This window comes from Conger conger, chromosome 6 (assembly GCF_963514075.1).
Source record: "Conger conger chromosome 6, fConCon1.1, whole genome shotgun sequence".
In the NCBI taxonomy this organism is placed as follows: Eukaryota; Metazoa; Chordata; class Actinopteri; order Anguilliformes; family Congridae; genus Conger; species Conger conger.
In genome coordinates, this window is record NC_083765.1 from 35,516,538 (window position 1) to 35,537,413 (window position 20,876).

Here is a 20,876-nt window from a genome sequence, read left to right on the forward strand (position 1 = left end):
TTTGTTAGCTGCAATGTCTGTAGTCTCCCAGCCTCACATAACGCATGCAATGAAACTTTGAAGCCGTTTTTCTCAAAAACATGGTTTGGTGACACTCAAAATGAAACAGGACATAACTTCCTTGATATCTGGAGTAGAGAGATAACTTGTTAGAAAAATTACATTCTCCTCTTTCGATTAGTTTATAAAACTCAAAATATGTTTTTGGGGTCCAGCTTAGTTAAATTTATCAAATTTCCACATTGATGAAGCGTCTACTGAAGGTAATTTATCTAGCAAGCTACCACGCATTAATTTAAGTTAGCAAGTTGGCTGATGTTATTTTCTAGAAAAAGTTTCCTCCATTACTGCATATATTTGTCTTGCTGAATGGTTTCAGATCTTAAGACAAAATGGAATATTCAACAAAGGTAAACAGAGTAAACACAAAGCACAATTATTATTTTTCAAAAGCTAGTAATACATCTTGGGTGAGAATTATGAAAACCCTAGCTAACCTCATAATGATAACATGAACTCATTGTTACATTTGTTGTGGTTGTGCCAGAAATGGTCAATCTGGTAAAGCATCAGTAGAACAAGAAAACTCCTGTCTCAAGGTATTATGCTGCCTTCCCTCCAAATTTTCTTGAGAATCTTTCTCATCAGTCATCAATAATGTGCCGTTTGTGGTTTTCAAGGTTTCATTTGCGTTCAAAAACTTGGATTTGAGAATGTAACACCAAGCACTTGGCAATGCAGCTCAAAGCAGCATGCCAGTTTCTTTTAGATGACGGTCCCAGAATAACACATGGATACTATAGTTAATGCAAGGGCCAGGTGCTTATTTAGTAGCAGCGTTCCTGATTCCTGGAACAGAGCCTTACCGATATACTGTAGTTTAATTATACTGGAAGCACAGAGTTGTGCCCAGTTCAGCATAAGTCTCTGCAGTGCAGAGTAAAGCGATGTTTGGGCATTCTGCTGCTTTCTGCCTCTCAGAGACCAGCATATTCAACTCAAAATTCAACCCTGTGCTTCATGGCCGTGGTGTAAAATCCAGCTTTGACCAGCTTGAAATGACCAGCTACTAGTTGTTTCACAACCTAGCTTGAGCTGCTCAAACCATGTTGAGTACGGAGCTGGTCTGAAGTGGTCCTACCAGCTGTTTCAAAAGCTAGCTTGAGTTTTTTTTATGTGTATGTTTCCATGGTGAAGTCATGCATTTCCTGTTTTATGTTTCCAATTGGTGACAGGTGTGGAGGGGATTGTCGAGGCCTACTCCTCCTGTCTGCCGCACATCCGCTTCTACGGCCCCACCAACTTCTCCCCCATCATCAACCACGTGGCCCGGTTCGCCTCACAGGCCGTCCAACAGCCAACTGCTGCTGTAAGTGAGGGGGTGGGGGGGGGACTGAGCAGGGCTGCATCAAGGGGAGCGGGTGAAAACCCTGGTGTAAAATGTAGCTATGACCAGCTTGAAATGACCCGTTACCAGAAACATTGCTTCAGCTGGTCAAACCATTTTCAGCATGGAGCTGGTCTGAACTGGTCAACCAGCTACCAGCTGTTTCAAAACCTTGATTTTTGAAACAGCTGTTTTTGCATAGCTATGTTACACCAAACATTTTTCGGAATATGCTTCGCAGCTTACCACGTGCTCAAACCCCCATGCAACCGAGCCTTGGGCAGAGATGAAAAGTCCAGAGGTCAGAAAGTGACCCCCATGAACGCCAGCTGATTTTACTCATTAGTTCCACCTCCTGGCTGTAGAATTGTGCTAATTAGCAAATCCAGGTGATTGGAATAAGATACTGGGGAGGGTTGTTACTTTCTGAACCTTGATTTTCCGTCGTAATACCATCCGCTCCATCTTAAAACTGTGCTGACATGGCCTTGAGGCTGCATGCACTGGGTTGCATCAGAGCTTTTGCGGGCACCTGCTGTGACATCAGTTACGATTGCCAGGGCATCATTTCAGCCCCATTAAGTCTTGAAGCATTAAGTACTCCTGAAGGGAAGAACTTGCCAGTTCCCTCTGACCCACTCTAACAGTGATCTTCATTCCTGGTCTTGGAGAGCCACAGGGTCTGCTGGGTCATTTTTCACCTTAATATCAGCAACCAGTTCAGACCCAAGACACCAGATGAGGTGAGTTAACTGTGTAATGGGACTGCTTCAATTGATCAATCAAGTGCTGAGTAACATCAGAAACCAGTACACCCTGCAGCTCTCCAGAACCAGGAATGAAGATAGGCACACTTAAATCTTTTGAGGCTCGAAGTTCTGATCTTTTCACACTGGGAATGGCGGATGTGATGCTACATCAGCTAGCCTATGGCTCGGTTTCCTGGGTCTCCTTTGAGACAAGTGATAATATCTTATCTGACCGGCGTTCACACTCGGAGCATGACTCCCCCCAGGGGATGAACTGTTTATTCCGGTTACCATAGCAACTAGCGCTCCGCATTCTACATAGAGACGGTAAGCTGATTGTGACGCACTCTATGCCATTCTTACGGGAGTATCGGAAATGGCTTTCAGACAGACGGCAATCCTGTCCATATCTGACAGAGGTAGAAGGCAATTGGAAAGGGAGACCATGTGTGCTATTAAACGAGTGACCGCTGTCCTTTCACATTGCAGGTATTTCCTTAATCTGACCTGACAGGAAAGGAAGTATATGTGCTCATTTGGAACAGGATATTAGTATTTGCTACGTGATCACTGCTACCACAAAAAAAAACTGACTCTGGCTCTGGTACAGTTCTGGTCTTTCGACCAGCTTTCTAATACAGCAGAGAGTGAAGAGTAGTTTGCATTACAATTTTTCTGACACCTGCTGTTGTGCTTGTAAACTTTAAAGCTTGTTCCCAGGTTGTTAAAAAAACACCATCTTCCTGAAAATATACCAACAGCAGGCTTGTAATCCCTCAGTCGGTGACTAGCTCGGTGGTTTTGCATAATATGAGTCGATCCCCAGCCTTCAGTACAGAGAGAAGGGAAGGCTTACATATTTTTGAACGGATTGAAAAGCAGAGACGTGAGGTTGTTAGCTCAGCCGTTGGCTGACAGATTTTGAAGCACTTATTAAAATGTTCCATCATATTAGTAATGGAGAAGGTTTCCTTAGAAGCCCCCCTCCCCTCCTCAGTTGAAACCCACTTCTGGGATTTTGGCGGGTACGGAAGAGGTAGCGCAAAAATAGAAAATGTTAGAATGGAAAAAGCGTGCTACTTTACTTGAGCGTGTTCCATTCGTCTTTTTTCTACACCAGTGACAATGGAGTGCTGTGTTGGTTTCCTGGTGCAGGGAGAGGTGGTTAAAATGAGTTATTGGCCCTTTCATGCTTTCAACTCATGGTGCTCTGACTCGCATTTCTTCAGTGGTTGTGCACTTGGCCATTCCCCTTGCATATGACCACCCCCTTCCATACACGCATGAGCACACGCATGCAAACACGTACACACACACGCACTCACATGCACACAAACACACACACACATACTGTAGATACACTGCACTGTTCTTTCTCAGAGCTTGCACAGAGCCCACTCACACACACCACACACAAGCACACACGCACATACACGCACACACATACATACTCAAATCCAGCATCCAGGGGTTGGCATGTGACACACAGGCAGGCTGTACAGAGAGACACAGGCAGAAACAGAGGTTGTACAGAGAGACACAGGCAGAAACAGAAGCTGTACAGATAGACACAGGCAGAAACAGGCTGTACAGAGAGACACAGGCAGAAACAGAAGCTGTACAGAGAGACACAGGCAGAAACAGTCTGTACAGAGGGACACAGGCAGAAACAGAAGCTGTACAGAGAGACACAGGCAGAAACAGAGGCTGTACAGAGAGACAGGCAGAATCAGGCTGCACATAGATACACAGGCAGAATCAGACTGTACAGAGGGACATAGGCAGAAACAGGCTGTACAGAGAGACACAGGCAGAATCAGGCTGTACAGAGAGACACTGCAGTGCAAATGGAGGGCCTAATTGTACCGTGTGAAAGAGCAAGAATGGGCCGGCGTGTTACGAGTTCAAAGTGTACCGAGGCTGCTTTGAAAGACGCTCGCCGTTCCCTTCCACTCATTTTATCAGCCCAGAGAAAGGCAGCCATTAAAATTCCCTTCCAATTATGGTTTATTTATAGAGAAAAGGGCTCTGCGAACAAAATGGTCCCTCTTTTTCTCTCCCTTTCTCTCTCTTTTTCCTTGTTCCCCCCTGTTTGTTTTTATGCACTAATGAGATGTCGCTCAAAGGCATAACATGGTCCCCAGCCCGGGGCACGGCATTAACAGAAGTGTCTCAGCGAAGGATTTGACAGCGAGAAGATGAGGGGGCTCTAGTGACTCGGATGACCTCCTTTACTGCAGGGGCGGGGTTCTGGGGGTAATGACCTTGCCCAACTCGGAGGTGGAAACCCACGCACCCCGGGGGACTGGCAGTTTCCCTGGGGGAGGAAGAGCGGGTCTGTGTGGCCCCGCCATCACAGGAGAGCCAGTGGGGGATGGCGGGCGGGAAAAGGGATTGGTGGAAGTAGGGAGGGGGAGGGTGCGTTTACAGGGCCGGGATGTTGTCATGGGAACCCATTCCCCATACGGAGGTGCACCAGTATGCTTAAACTGGCAAGAAGCCAGGGTGAGAGAGAGAGAGCGAGAGAGAGAGTAACAGAAACAGACAGAGAGATAGAGATAGGGGGAGAGGAACAAGAGTTACTCTGAAAAACACAAATTCCATGTGAAACCAGTTCAGATTCTTGTTCATCATCATCAACTGCAGTGGAGCGTTTTATATAGCTCAGGGGTGCCCAATCGTGTGCCATGGAGGGCTTCATTCCAAGCTGATTTCACTAATGAACTGTCTCTGGCTGAAGGTGTGTTAATTAGTGAAATCAGCTGGTGTAGCGATTGGCTGGGATGAGGACGTGCATACTCTTGGCCCTCCATAGCACATGATGCTGTTCCACTCCCTTCCTGCAGTTGGTGCTGAGGTGCCACCTGTAAGGCCAAACAGGGAGCAGGCAGAAATAAGAAACTGGCCTTTACATTCAAAACCCATCACCTCGAGATGAGGTATAAGAATCGCAAATGTGTGATTATAATGTTCTAAAGCTGATGTAATTGAATGATGTAAGTCTTGGTAATTGAAAGCAATGGAGTTCTGGAACAGTGACTTAGAATGTTGAAAAAACACCGACAAAAAGCCTACTCTTCAAAGGCTCGCCTCTGCATTTCTGGCTTTTTAGCAGGCCTATCAGCCGGCTGCCGCGCTCAGACCCGTCCCTGCAGCCAGACGAGCTGCGCTGGTGGGACTGGAGGAGATAATAGCGTGCCGTTACTAAGCACCTCGTTTGAAGGTTGGGAAAAGCAGCGCAGAGCCTTTTTTGTGCTTAATTGCCCCCTGTCAGGGGCTTGCAGACGCAGGCAGTTGGTTCCCTCTTCCCGTGTTACCCGGAGGAGAGGGAGAAAGTCGCGGCTCTGTTCCGTGATCTTTAAGAAAGGGGAAGGGGGGGACTAGGCCGCTTCCCTGGAAGGTTGTTCCGAAAACCGCAGCGGCCCCCGCGCGATGATGTCACAGCGGCCTTTAGTGGTCTTTAATTAAGCGCTGCATGTCATGAGATGTTGACACGGGGGTGGGGGGGAGCGTATGGAAGGGCTGGGAGTGGAGGTCAGCACCCAGAGGGAACGGTCGTGACTGGTGCGGTGCCCACACACCTCGCTGTTGTGCTGCCAGGGCGGGGATCGGAACGCATCTCTGGGTCACGTTTGAGAAATGACAATGGTTTGGTATCTGTCGAGAGCTTGAGTGAGAGAGCGAGGGAGAGCAGCTATGTGTCTGTGCATGTGTGTGTGTGTGTGTGTCGCTGTGTGTGTGTGTGTGTGTGTATGTGTTGGTGTGTGTGTGTGTGAGTGTGTACATGTCTATGTGTGTGTGTGCATGTGTGTGTGTGTGAGTGTGTGTGTCGCTGTGCATGTATGTATATTTGTTGGTGTGTGTGTGAGTGTGTGTGTCACTGTGTGTGGTGTTTATCTGTCTGTGCATGTCCTGGTGTCTTAATGAGTCACTAATAAGCAGGCCTGTTGGTACATTAAAGAGATGGACTTCTGAGGGCACAGCAGGGGAAGGAGGGGCCTCTATCAAACACCAGCTAGTGCAGGTGGCCCCTCCAACCAATCAGTGATGGGGAGTGGGGGCGTGTTGTCATGTACAGTAGGCAAAGACTAGGCTTTCATGCAAGCAACAGTGAGACATAACTGAGTGTGTGTGTTTGTGTGTGTGTGTGTGTGTGTTTATGTATGAGGGAGAGAAACAGATTATAATTATATTTGTATTACCATAATAGTGCTGATTCCTGGTAATGAGTTTGGGGAGTGGGGTGGACCCTGAATAACATTCTCGTGTCAGAACACACTCCTTTCCCCCAGCGACAGGAGTGTAAGATTTGGGCCTGTTATTGTTCTGCCCATAGCAGAGGTGCTTTTGCTCAGGTGGTTGCATGGTATTAACTTACTTAGAAACTTAAGATTTTTTTCTAAACAAAGGAAGAGTTCTGTTCTTGCATAATGCCCGTTCCAGAGAACAGCAGTCATCGATAACAGCAGCATGAGCAGTCACTGAAGTTACACAGCAGAGCACATTAATCATGAGTCAAGCACAAGCACAGTATTCATGAGCACAGTCATCCCAAGCACAGTATTCATGAGCACAGTCATCACAAGCACAGTATTCATGAGCACAGTCATCACAATGGTCGGAAATCTGCAAGGTAATTTGTCGCCAGAATCAGTTGTTTTGATACAGTACAAAAAAAGCAGTTGTGGGCAGGGGGAAAAAGCTGCCTAGTTCTAGTGTCATTAGCCTAGTCACTACAGTACCTGCATGTGGAGAGCCCTGCACAAGCTCCCAGTCAGCGCACACTCTGGGCCCATGTCAGAGTAACCCAGAGGCCTGGCCAGCAAGCAGGAGAGTAGTACTGTACCAATGTGACTGGTTTCTCTCTCTCATGGAGGGGGGTGAGGCGTGCCGTCCTCGGGCATGAACTGCTGAGTCAGGACAGCTTTGCTGCGGTCAGCTCTTGTCAGTTTACTGTTCACTCCTTAATGCACCATTCAGGAAGCAGGATCGAATGCGAAAATAATTTACTTGCAAGAGTTTTGTGGGCTGCATAATAGGTGGAGCAACTGTGGGCTGTCAGTCACTGTCTTTGTTTGAGCAGGCAAATCATGAGGCCTGGCTCTCCACAGCAACACACCGTGATTGGTTCAAACCAGTTAGTCACCAACTGGCATGTTGTGGCCATTCCTTGGTGTTGTGAAAGCTCACTGCGGGTCACATGACTTCGCTGAGGGCGCTCAGGCGACGATGGGGCAGGGCTTACGGATGTTCAGTTCAACAAACCATGCGGGCCTGAGCATATTCTCCATGTTAAAATCAGCGTTGACCAGCTGTCCATGGGGAGGGGGTATGACAGCACAGCTCCTTCTCCGCATTCTGGCTTTGCTGTTCTCTCTGGCTCTCTCGTCTTTCCCTTTGCCTTTTCCTCTGCGCTCTCCTCTACTCTCGTTCCATCTGTTCTCTCTCTGCTCCCTCTGTTTCACTGTCTCTGCAGCTCAATTCAATTAAAGCAATTTTGGAATAACTAAAAAGAGCAACAGAGGGAGAAACAAAAAAAAAGGACACTTGATCCTCCCCTTTTCTAATCACTTCCTCCAGATGCCCAATCCCCCCCCCCCCCACTCTTTCTCTACCTCTCTCTACCTAGCACTACCAGGCCAATATGCACTACAGGAAGGTCATGGGGTCACCAAAATGTAGAGGTTTCTTCCTCTTGAATGCGCACATCAAATTTCTTGCCAATTCGGCAATTACTTTTTAAGACATGTTGATCACAAATTAGAATTTGGGCTTGATGATGGCACTAGAGGAAAGTTCATGGGGTCACCAATATTAATAGGTTTCGTCCTCTGGGGAACATCAATGTGCACAGTAAGTTTTATGGCAGTCCCACAATTACTTTTCCAAATATGTCAGATGGACAAATGGCTGGACGAACGGACATCATTACATAACTTCCTTGGCAGGGGAAGAAAACAGGTGTGTGGCTCTAAAGATATCACTAAATACTTTGAAGAAAGAGCCATGCTCATCCATTCTAAAAAAATAATTATAACAACGTTTTGGTGTGTTGCCAATGGTGATGTATGCTGATGGCAAGCCTGTATACAGTTGGGTTCCTAAATTTGGCCACCCATGGTATAAATGTGTGTTACAATGAATCTGTTTGTGATCGAAAGCAAACCTGAACTCTAAAAGGTCTCATGTTTAACTCTGTACCATTCTGCCTTTTAAAGCAAGATTGCTCCTTATTTTCATTTTTTACTGTTTATAAATTATTATTTATTTTTTTAAAGCAAAAGGGCCCTGTGCAAAAGTTAGGCAACACTTTTGGATTATTCTTTGTTACTTTTTAAAAAGATAGCCGAGGTGATTTACTTGTTAGGGCTTCAGTGACTCAGGTGAGTATAATTCAAGGGCTGAACTATTTATTCTGAACTCCATGCCTCCAACTGCAGTGGCTGTTCTGCCTGGTGTTTACAAGGATGGGTTCCTCTAAACAGTTGTCCAAGGATTTCAGAATGAAGATGGTTAATTTCCACCTAGAAGGAATAGGCTACAAAAACTTTCTACATGTTTCAAACTACCTACTTCCATTGTCAGAAACATTTGAAAATGGAAGATAAATGGAACAGTTGAAGTTAAGGCAAGGTCTGAAAGACCAAGAAAGATTTCTGATAGAATGCCCTGAGACCTGGTGAGAAATTCTCGGAAGAACCCACACCACTGCAAAAGAGCTGCAAAAAAGTGTAGCAAACATAGGTCTAGCTATTTACAGTAAAACACTACAACATCATTTAAACAACAAAGACCTACACAGCAGAGTTGCCTGAAAGAACGACCTCAACACAAAATTTAGCATCTGAAGTATGCATAATGAAACATTTAGAAGCCTGAAGCCTTTTGGAACAATGCACTTTGGACTGACGAAAGCAAAATTGACATTTTTGGCCACCACTTACGAAGTTATGTTTGGAGAATAAAGCCTTTGTAGAGAAGAACACCTTGCTGTGAAGCATGCAGGTGGATCCATTATGCTTTGGGGTTGTGTGGCAGCTGGGGGCACAGGAAATATTGTGCGAGTGGAAGGAAGAATGGATTCCACCAAATATCAAGAAATCCTAGAGGCTAATGTTCAAAGATCAGTCCAGACATTGAAGTTGAAGAGAGTTTTGGTATTCAAGCAAGAAAATGATCCAAAGGATACCTTGAAATCAACCAGGTATGAAGTACCTCCAAGAAAGATGGATGAAGGTTTTGGAATGGCTATCACAGTCCCCAGACTTGAATATTATTGAAAATCTGTGGAGAGATCTCAAACATGCCGTACATGCAAGGAGGCCAAAAGATATTTCCGGGCTATAGGTGTTCTGCCAGGAAGAATGGGGAAAAATTCCAGAAGCGAGAATTGAAAGACTCTTAGCTGGTACAGGAATCATTTGCAAGCTGTTATAGTTGCCCAAGGAGGAGTTACAAAGTACTAACTAATAGGGTTCCCAAACTTTTGCACAGGGCCTTTTTACTTTTTTGGTTATTTAGAAACTGTAAAAAAAAAAAAAAAAAAGTAATCTTGCTTTAAAATGTGAAGAAATGTGTCATGTTTAATGTTGTAGCATTTAGAGGTCAGGTTTGCTTCTGTTCACTTAAACATTTATCGTAAAAGGCTTTTTGACCGGGGTGCCAACATTTTTGCACACTACTGTACATACAGTAACTATATAGCATTACCAAAGGCCTACTTCATCTTAACTAAAAACACTGACTGTGAATTTTTCCTGAATTAAGTTACTGAATTTTTTTGTTCTATGCCCGTTTTTTACCAAAGCGCTGAAATACTTTTTTTTTTTTTTTTAAGTCAAATGTCTTTTAGTTAAGATTTTCCGATTTGTACTCATTAATATTCTGCCTGCAAAGCATTCTTCTTAAATTAGCTTGTCTTCAGCACACAGCGACTATGATGAAGGCCATACACCGAAACGTTAGACTCTTGTAGCCTCATTTTAACGTTGAACAAGAATCCCAAAAGTGCTTATGTGCTTGGTTTGCGTTATGTACATACAAGCGAACCAAGGTCAGGGGACCCATGAGCCTTGTCCCCCCGACCGTGCCAGTCTGGTTAATGCGCCCACTACACAGTGACATGTTACTGGATTATCACGCTTCAGGGAAACCCATCACCACTCCACTCAGCCGCCATTACGTTGCGGTCTTATCCTGAAAAAGAAGTGTCCCTGAAGGCCGTCCACCTTGGTGGTCCGTGCCCACCTCCTCCGCCGAAGAGGGTTTGCTGTCTTACTTTTTGGAATGTTCTGGAATGCTTTTTCGTTATAAAAATGGGGCAGACGATTTGGATGGAGAACTCATGTAGCCCTTGTCTTTAGATTAATAATTAAGTACCTTTTTTGTTTGTAAAATATACTTATTTCTACCCAAAAGAACAGTATTGTACCTTTGAGGGAACATTTTGGAAATGTGTTCCTTAAAGTGCAAAAATGTATCACCACCATACCCTTATTTCCAAGAGTGTATGACATAGACCATGGAATTCAGACTCCGGTCCTGTTGGGCTGTACTTTTCCTTCTGGTTTCCAGTGTGTCTTAGCACTTAAGGGCTTCATTTAAATAATTAATTGGCTAAAGGGTTAAATTGGCTGCGGATTGAAAGGAAACTGTAGAGAACTGCACCATGTCTTTCCAGATTAGTGCTGTCTATGTGCATGTGAATGTCACTCCTTGACGCAGTGAGAACTGTCTCTCTGATTGTCACTCCTTGGCCCTAGCTCTGCAGGGCTCAGCTTGCTTGGAGACGGGGTCCCATATGTTATGGGGAGGCAGAGGGTTTGGGGGCAAGGGGGATAGTTTTACAGGCTCTCATGTGGAGTGTTGTGGCTGTGCCCTTAAATGAGAAATTACTGAGGACACTGCAGCTTAACCACAAGGGCATCATGGGAAATCAGTTTTTTTTCTTGCTCATTTAGCAAACTTGAACTGGTAAATAAATGATTTATTTCCTGGCGTCTTCTCTCTCCTGCCCTGCAGCGTTTGACTTTTAAGCAAACGCTTAAAAGTCAGGTGTCAGATAAATTTGTTTTGCTCGGCTGTATGATAAAGATGTTTTGCTTAAGAGCTGATTCAGCCGGAAAAGAAGAGCATAGAATATGCAAAGTGTATAAACACATGTATCAGAGCGCTTGCTGCTTTGTTACAGAGAATGCACCATGCTGGTGTATTATGAATTCTCTCCATGCTGCAGGTAATAGAGTCCCTTATCACAGTGGGCCTTTCCTCAACAATTTGAATGAAAGATTTTTCTTTTACACCCCCCATGGTCATATTTCTCTGTCACCATGTCAACCCCCATGCTCGTTTATCCATTGTCACATTTCTGCATTTCTCTGTTCCTCCATCTCTTGCTCTGTGGTGCCCCTCCCCACCCTCCTCCGTCTGTTCTGACCGTGCGCTCCTCTCCCCCCCCCCCTGCAGCAGTACTTCACCCTCCTCATCATCACGGACGGCGTGATCAGCGACATGGACGAGACGCGCCACGCGGTGGTGCAGGCGTCCAAGCTGCCCATGTCCATCATCATCATCGGCGTGGGCAACGCCGACTTTGCTGCCATGGAGTTCCTGGATGGGGACAACCGCGTGCTGCGGTCCTACACGGGCGAGGAGGCCGCCAGGGACATCGTGCAGTTCGTCCCCTTCCGGGACTTCCGCAACGTGAGTGCGCGTGCCTTTACTTTCTCCTCTGCAGTCAATATTATCATATTATCATGATAGAAATCATCATCAATCATCATGATACAGTTAGAAATGGTCTAAAAACTGGTCTAAACGTGCATGTCAAGGCCGGGAGAGGAAGTTGTAATCCACACAACTCAGCGTATAAATATCTATGTATTTGGCTTGAGGCCAAATGTAATTTCATGACTCACATTGAGAAACTGGTAAAGAATTTAAGAATGAAGCTTGATTTCCTGTATAGGAACAAATCTTGTTTTCTTATGGCCTGTGGGCAGAGGCTTGCTGAGGCAATATTTATATTTGTCCTAGAATACGGGTATGCTATATATGGGCAGGCACCTGTCTCATATTTAAGGTTTCCGGATGCTCCTTACCATTCTGCCCTCAGGTTTATTACAGGTGATGATTATCACACCCATCATTGCATTCTGCACCAGAAATTGGCTGGCCATCACTTTCTGTTAGGAGAAATATCTATTGCTATCTTCATTTATAAGGCACTTGTACAAAAACTACCACCATATCTTTCATTGCTTCTGGACTAGACAATAGGTATCCTCAGGTGCTCCAGATACCTGGAACTCCATACAGCAAACCCTGGAACTAAGTACCTTACTGTCCGTAAATAAATTCAAAGCAATGATAAATAATTGCTTGTGTTTTAAGTGAATGTTTTAAAAAGGTTTTAAGTCCTTTTTCTTTTGAATCTTAATTATTTATTTTACCTTTCAAATGGTTGTTGTATTTATGTGTACATTCGGCACCTGCTCTTAATGTGTCTCTGAGCTTAAATGAAGGAAAATTAAATTAATGAAATTGTCCGTAACACTGCAAGATACAGCCACTGCAGCATTCTATTGGACTTATAGCTACCGGTCCACGTCATTCCAGTCCTCTGATGTTCCTTGTCTTTGAAAAAGTCGGAAAAGGCCAACGTTTAACAGGAATGTGTCCAGTTTTTATAAAATCCAGTGGGGAATAGAGTTCTATCCCAGAGCACATGTTTAACGGTCTTACTCTTTAGTGATACACTAGACATTTTGGCTGGAACAAAGCTGGCCTTTGCAATTGCTCAAAAGTGTCTGGGCCTATCAGTTTGTTAACCCCAGATGCGACCTGCGTGTTACATTTCCGTTAACAGACGAGTGTGACCTGCATGTTACATCTCCTTTGACAGACTGATGTGACCTGCATGTTACATCTCCCTTAACAGACGCATGCGATGCCAGTGTTGTATTTGATCATATGACCGTTTTTCAAGACACATGACAATTGAAATGCATTGTGATTCCTAAGCCTTTCCATGGGTTTTTTATCGGTGCCTTAGTCCATAATGGGTTAATCCAGACAGACACCTTTGGACCAATCACAGTGCTTTCTTCATCCTGCCACCTGAGGTAATTTATGAGTTGATTAGAGCTCAGATGATATCAGTCCTCTTGAAGATCCTCTTGAAGAGACAATCACTTTCACTCTCATTATTTCCTCCAGTTAATAGTAGACAACACTAAGATATGATTAAAATCCTCAATTGTTCAATCAAGTAATCAAGATGTTCTTTTATTAAAGATTGTTTTTTTCCTGCCTGGAAACAAGCTGTTATTTGAAAAGCTAAACCAATCAGTCTTAAAGCAAATTCAAATTCTTGAACTTTACATTCACATTTTAAGGGGAAATAATGAAGTAGCATGATATTCTTCAACTAGAAATGAACACAATTTTATTTAAAGACTAAAAGATGATATCTGAAATAAGTTCCAATAAACACATATGGAAAACAAATTGTAACACCGCATGTAATATATAATTTACGTAGTAGTCAGATATAGGGATTATTGAAACATGCATATGCATATGACTGCATTAGGTGTTGAGGGCTCCCAGTAAGTGCGTACCGTGTATTAAGATGTAGCTACATAGTATTTACATACATACAGTGGTGTGAAAAAGTGGTGTCCTGATTTCTTATTTTTTTGCATGTTTGTCACACTTAAATGTTTCAGATCATCAAACAAATTTAAATATTAGTCAAAGACAACACAAGTAAACACAAAATGCAGTTTTTAAATGAAGGTTTTTATTATTAAGGGAGAAAAAAAATCCAAACCTACATGGCCCTGTGTGAAAAAGTGATTGTCCCCCCCTGTTAAAACATAACTTAACTGTGGTTTATCAAACCTGAGTTCAATTTCTCTAGCCACACCTGTTCTCAATCAAGAAATCACTTAAATAGGACCTGCCTGACAAAGTGAAGTAGACCAAATGATCCTCAAAAGCATTTCTAAAGCTTTGGGACTCCAGCGAACCATAGTGAGAGCCATTATCCACAAATGGCGAAAACATGGAACAGTGGTGAACCTTCCCAGGAGTGGCCGGCCGACCGAAATTACCCCAAGAGCGCAGCGACGACTCATCCAAGAGGTCACAAAAGACCCCACAACAACATCCAAAGAACTGCAGGCCTCACTTGCCTCAGTTAAGGTCAGTGTTCATGACTCCACCATAAGAAAGAGACTGGGCAAAAATGGCCTGCATGGCAGAGTTCCAAGACGAAAACCACTGCTGAGCAAAAAGAACATTAAGGCTCGTCTCAATTTTGCCAGAAAACATCTTGATGTTCCCCTAGACTTTTGGGAAAATACTCTGTGGTCTGACGAGACAAAAGTTGAACTTTTTGGAAGGTGTGTGTCCCATTACATCTGGCGTGAAAGTAACACCACATTTCAGAAAAAGAACATCATACCAACAGTAAAATATGGTGGTGGTAGTGTGATGGTCTGGGGCTGTTTTGCTGCTTCAGGACCTGGAAGACTTGCTGTGATAAATGGAACCATGAATTCTGCTGTCTACCAAAAAATCCTGAAGGAGAATGTCCGGCCATCTGTTCGTGACCTCAACCTGAAACGAACTTGGGTTCTGCAGCAGGACAATGATCCAAAACACACCAGCAAGTCCACCTCTGAATGGCTGAAGAAAAACAAAATGAAGACTTTGGAGTGGCCTAGTCAAAGTCCTGACCTGATGCTGTGGCATGACCTTAAAAAGGCGGTTCATGCTCGAAAACCCTCCAATGTGGCTGAATTACAACAATTCTGCAAAGATGAGTGGGCCAGAATTCCTCCACAGCGCTGTAAGAGACTCATTGCAAGTTATCGCAAACGCTTGATTGCAGTTGTTGCTGCTAAGGGTGGCCCAAGCAGTTAGGGCCATGTAGGTTTGGATTTTTTTTCTCCCTTAATAATAAAAACCTTCATTTAAAAACTGCATTTTGTGTTTACTTGTGTTGTGTTGTCTTACTTGTGTTGTTGTTGTATTGACTAATATTTAAATTTGTTTGATCTGAAACATTTAAGTGTGACAAACGTGCAAAAAAAAAAGAAATCAGAAACACTTTTTCACACCACTGTATATGTAGTATGTGCATGGCCACTTGAATGTAAATTGTGACAAAATATGTGATGGAAATGACAGGCAGGTCGACAGGAAAGCAGAAGGCATGATTATCACACATAATCTCGCTTGTGAGGATGGATTCTGAGCGGTATTAAAGATTGCTGTTCTGGAATCAGCGGTGTGCTGTCAGAGAGCCATTCTGAGATTAGTGTTGAGGCTTAACCCATTATGGACTACACCACCCTATAGAAAAACCATAGAAAGGTCTAGGAATCACAATGCATTTCAGCAGGCATGTGTCTTGAAAAATCGTCATATGATCACATACAATGCTGGTGTCGCAGGTCTGAGATCAGACTCCAGTGCTGTGATGTCAGAGATCACATGATCAGAGCTGCGTTAGTGCCTGGAGATGAGGCTGCTCTGGACTCACACCAGTTGTGCTGTGCCTGTGTGAACAGGAGTGGGAGTGGGAGTGGGAGTGGGCGTTCTGGGCCCCATGTGACTTCCTCAACAGGAGGAGAGAGCAGACACCAAAGCCTGGCTTCAGCCCATCCACAGGAAATGAGAAATTAATTTCATACAGGAAGTGCGGGGTGGCAGAAAACATGCCTGCCCCTGCCAGGTTTCCCTGCAAAACAAGTAATGAGGGAATATGCAGTGATAGACTTTGGTCTCCAGTTAACAATTGCAGGAGTTCTGGCAGCGGTCAAACACTTCATTCATTTTCTTGGTTTACTTACCTCGGCTGTTTCCGAACACGTCACAAGAAAATAGTTTTGAAGCAACATATTTCTTGAGTCAAGCCCCCAATACCTATGCAATCTAACTGCATTGTTTTGATCTGACTGCATGTCAAAACTATTCAAATGTAAATGAATTGAATGGCTCATCATTATATTCCATAACATTAAGCATTGTTTAACTTATTTTCTTTGTTTCTACATTGTGACATTTACAAAAGGCATCCTTCATTCCTTTTCCCCTTACACATATGCAATGATATTTATTTCAGTTGTGTGTTTAGAGTGCTGTGAGATTGGAGTTATGAATGGGCCTGTTTGCTTTAACAAAGGAGGCATTATTGTAGCCCTCGTCTGGCTACGAGGAGATGGCCAATGGCAGATCAGGATTCCTTTCTGCATTTTTTGTTTACAAGTTTGACCATTCTATCGTTAACCAGTTAGCCCCTTCACAGCAAGGTCACAGCAAGGACACAGCAAGGCGGTGGGTCAAGGAAATGAGTGCATTTTTAAAGTGTTCAAGTGTGGCCCCTGGCTTCGCATGACTCAGCTTAAAGGAATCCAGCCCAATGGAAAAGTTTTGATACTGATTCTTTTTTGTGGGTTTTGCTGTCTTTCAGGCGCCGAAGGAAACTTTAGCCAAATCTGTGCTTGCGGAGTTGCCCCAGCAGGTCACACAGTATTTCAAGCAGAAGAACCTGTCGCCTAGCAACAAAGCGCCAGAGTGAAGGCTTGAGGCCTAGGACTGATTTGCATGTTGCCAAAATCTCCTCGCTGTTTACAAAAAATAAAAAATAAAAAGACACGCAAAACAAACAAAGCAAACTGCATGAAAAATTTAAATACATTTTTAATACCTTGTCCGATTTTTAAAAACGACCCTACCCCCCCTGCCAAAACCTAACCTCCCCCCACCCCGGCCGTGTCCAGATGAAAGACTTTTTAGAAGAAAAACTGAAAAATCTGATGAAAACAAGGAACACTACTCAAGCTCCAGGGCAAAAAAAAAAAAAACAAGATAAATTATTGAATGTACCTTTGTACTAATGTTACCTGTTTTATTACCGTTGTTGTTTTTATTTTATAAGAAAATAATGTTCATAATGTTTTATGTATCTCTTATGTAGTGCATTGTAAAATCTGTGATAAAGAAATTAGTACCCTTGTCAAGGTGTGACGTTGCTTCTTTTCTACAGTTTATTGTTACTTTCTCTTTATGCTCAGGTCAATACATTCATCAGACGCTGAAACGTTAGAAACTGTCTGTGTGAATACACACTGTGTGTGCATAATAGAGAAATTTTTAAAAGATGATTCTGTGAAAGGTGTTTCTGGGCACTTTCACACAGCTTAAAAAACATTATATGTAATTTAAAAACATTATATTTATTGTAATAAAATGGTGGATTTGTGTTTAATTACATCTTTTAACATTATACAATGAGACCAAATAATTTTGAATTTAAATTTATTTTCATACAACTTGTCCTGGAGTCAGACTTTTGCAGTGTAATGCCAATTCAATTACATATAGTTAATTTTTGGAAGACTTTCTCTTGGTCAAAAGTAAAGAAAATATGTAAAATATTGTTTACTTGTGATCATGAATATTAAAAATAAAAAAATACATTATACAATATTATATAAAAATTTGTCTGGAGATTTGATGTCTGTGGTGTTACTTAATGACAGTGTCACTCAGAAGAGTCCAAATAAATGGGCAACAGTTCTCTTGATGGGGTCCTGACCTTGGAAGCATAATGTAGGTCAAATTTCTCTTTCACCTTTTGTAAAAAATTATGTCATTATATTTATTTACGTGGCGTTACTAATTTACAATACAGAACAAAAGTTTTTTATGTAAAATAATAACTGATACATATGTTCAACTAGTTAGCAAAAATTGCCTACAAACTGCCATATTTGTGTGCCATTGTCTATGGTGTTACCGCCTTCAGAACAAAAGATCAACCAGCTCCTATAAAAAGTCTTTTTTTTCCTGAAACATACTAATCTTTAGGATTTAAGGATTAATATGGTACAGTAGTATAAAGGGCAAGGGCACATCAAACTAGTTCATTGTTTTTGTAACACCACAGACACTAATGTTATTTTCTATGTTAAAATATGTAAATTATTGTAAAAAAAAAATGTAGAAATGATTAAGCTCTGAAATTGGCGGAAAAAATGTAGCAAGATGTTCCTAAACCCAGTACTATAACTGTTTAACTCAAACTTCAAATCAGGTCATTTGCAACACTTCTAAGAATCACCCGTATATTTTCCTAAAATCTTATTGGGTGTGTGCAGAGGCTTGAGTTGTTATGTTTGAGAGTGTGACCATACAGCGTGGTAAGTATATAGGAGTCATTGAGTTGCATGAGTTGGTGCACACAGGTCATTATGCGTTAGTGTGTATACAGGGGTTTTTGCATTACGAGAGTTGTGCGTGTATTTCTAAAAAGATGTTTTTATGTGTGAGAGGAATGTGTTAGAGGGTAAGCAAACACTTGTATAAAGAAAGCAGTGTGTGTGTGTACAAGGATCACTGTGTTGAGAGTGTATGGACAGTGGGTCCATGCAATGATAACGTTGGTATTCAAAAGAGGCCATCTCAGGAGGCTCATTGAGGCATTTCAACAGTGGAACCATTCACATGGAGTGGGTAGAACTCTTATGATTACTGGTAAGTACAATAAGATTTTTACACAGATTAGGTAAATACGCTGGTTATTTTTTTAATCCCTTTCCCCCATTTTATAATTACGGTTTGTACTGAAACACACATACACTATTCTGATAAACTCACCCCGAACCCTAAACTAGGACAGGCATTTTCTACATACTACGGACCACCCAGTATACTATAGGAGAAATACCATTGTGTGTCAGGTCCTTCTCTGCTATAAGTCTGGTGAAAATGGTGTAAGACAGAGCCATAACCTCCACACTCCATTTTGGATGTAACTCAATATTTTTAAATATCAATTTATACATCAGGGGCAGCATGGATGGTGCAGTGGGTAGCACTGCTGCCTCACAGCAAGGAGGTCCTGGGTTTGAATCCCGGTCGGCCGGGGCCTCTCTGTGCGGAGTTTGCATGTTCTCCCCGTGTTTGCGTGTTTCCTCCGCGTACTCCGGTTTCCTCCCACAGTCCAAAGACATGCACGTTAGGCTGATTAGAGAGTCTAAATTGCCCGTAGTGTGTGAGTGAATGGTGTGTGTGCCCTACGATGGACTGGCAACCTGTCCAGGGTGTATGCCTGCCTTTCGCCCAATGTATGCTGGGATAGGCTCCAGCCCCCCTGTTCAGGATAAGCGGGTTAGGAAATGAATGAATGAATGAATGAATTTAAACATCAACTCAGTGAAGGTGTATCTAAGTTGAAGGCAATTCAGACAGAAAATATGAGACAAAGGGAAATAGTTAAACAGGCGTGTATGAAAAGTCACACATCTACACACCGCCCTCTAATCTGTCCGATACTTAAGATGGCACATCCGTGGCATGCCTGTTACTGCTACAGTAAGTGTTGTTCCTTGATGGTAAGGCGAGTGTCCTGAGAGCTGTCTGTGTTGACTGGAGGAGAGGCATAACCTGCTATCAAATTGTATACAGCCAGGGGATAATCCATAAACTTATATGAATCTGAGGCCACCTGACCCAGAAAGGAGGCCAATGTATAGAATCCCACTCACACTCAGCTAATAACGTAGCTCAGAACACATGCAACTGTTCCTGAGCCAGTGGGTCAAGGAAGCCTGTATCTGTACAAGTTTAAAATGAAACATATTCATAAAAGAAACGTGTAAAAACACCTCTCACGAATGTACGCCTTAGTTACAAGCGGTTCATTGACAAGTCTCGGATATCCGCAGGAGTGTTTTTGACTGTTCCCGGGATCAAAAGGTCTGGAAAAGGACACAAGAATATATGTTCACAGAGTGACGTGTGAACACGCGCACACACACCCTCATCCACTCTGTGACTGTCACACCACACACCAGCACAGCTTGGACCCACTCAGTGCAGAACATGTAATACGTTTCGCACCTCGGCTCCACCGCTGAATCTCTTCAGTCATAATAAACGGCCATTTGCAGTACACTCGTCCAAAATGGAGGGTTCCCGTCCACTCATTTTAGGATCCCTTTCCGACACTGGAGAACCAGACCTGGGTCAAATAAATTCATCTTGGGGGCAACATTAGATCATGAGATAAGAGCAATCATCTGGCAGTTGGAAGGTTGCCAGTTCGATCCCCTGCCCTGGGTGTCAAACTATCCCTGAGCAAGATTCTTAATCCCCAGTAACTCCCGATGAGCTGGTCAGTGCCTAGCATGGCAGCCTCTCACTGTTTGTTTGTGAGTCATAAAGTGCCATATAAATGTCTATTTACCATTTGAAGTCCTAATAACTTCAGATGCCAGTACTTTCTGCAGATTACTGAAAATATAACACATCCTCTTTTACCAGTAAAAAGAATATTCTTTCAATACCTGCAAGAGAATTATACAATTTTACCAGAATCTAAATCGTTTATTTCATTCAAATTCATATTTGCCCTTGGTCTGCAGAGAATAGAGGATCATATTTTCTTGTGTAAAATGTGTACATTTGAAATCGCAGAAAATGTTTGAGTGAATTTATTCCAGTGATTTGATCATGCAGCATGGTTAAGGAACTGGACTAGAGTAATAGTAATGTTGCAGATTTAATGCACCACCCACCAATGATTTATTTATGGGAAAAACCAATGTACCTATTGACTTTTTTTGATTGACCCTAGTCCTTGAGGGCTGCAGTATCCAGGTCCTGGTTACTTTCAATCAGCAGCCACATTATCCCTTGGAAACTCTTCAGCCAGCCAGTGACCT

General features: G+C 43.0%; 1 protein-coding gene across 1 annotated transcript in view; it reads left to right on the forward strand.

Moving 5' to 3' along the window:
* Positions 1-17,164, forward strand: part of cpne2 (copine II) — a 50,690-nt gene extending 33,526 nt beyond the window's left edge. Inside the window, exons 14-16 of the mRNA XM_061244495.1 lie at positions 1,236-1,369; positions 11,602-11,838; positions 16,619-17,164. Coding sequence (XP_061100479.1) covers positions 1,236-1,369; positions 11,602-11,838; positions 16,619-16,726 — 479 coding nt within the window. The 3' untranslated portion in view covers positions 16,727-17,164. The remainder of the gene's footprint in view (positions 1-1,235; positions 1,370-11,601; positions 11,839-16,618) is intronic.
* The last annotated feature ends 3,712 nt before the right edge of the window (positions 17,165-20,876 follow it).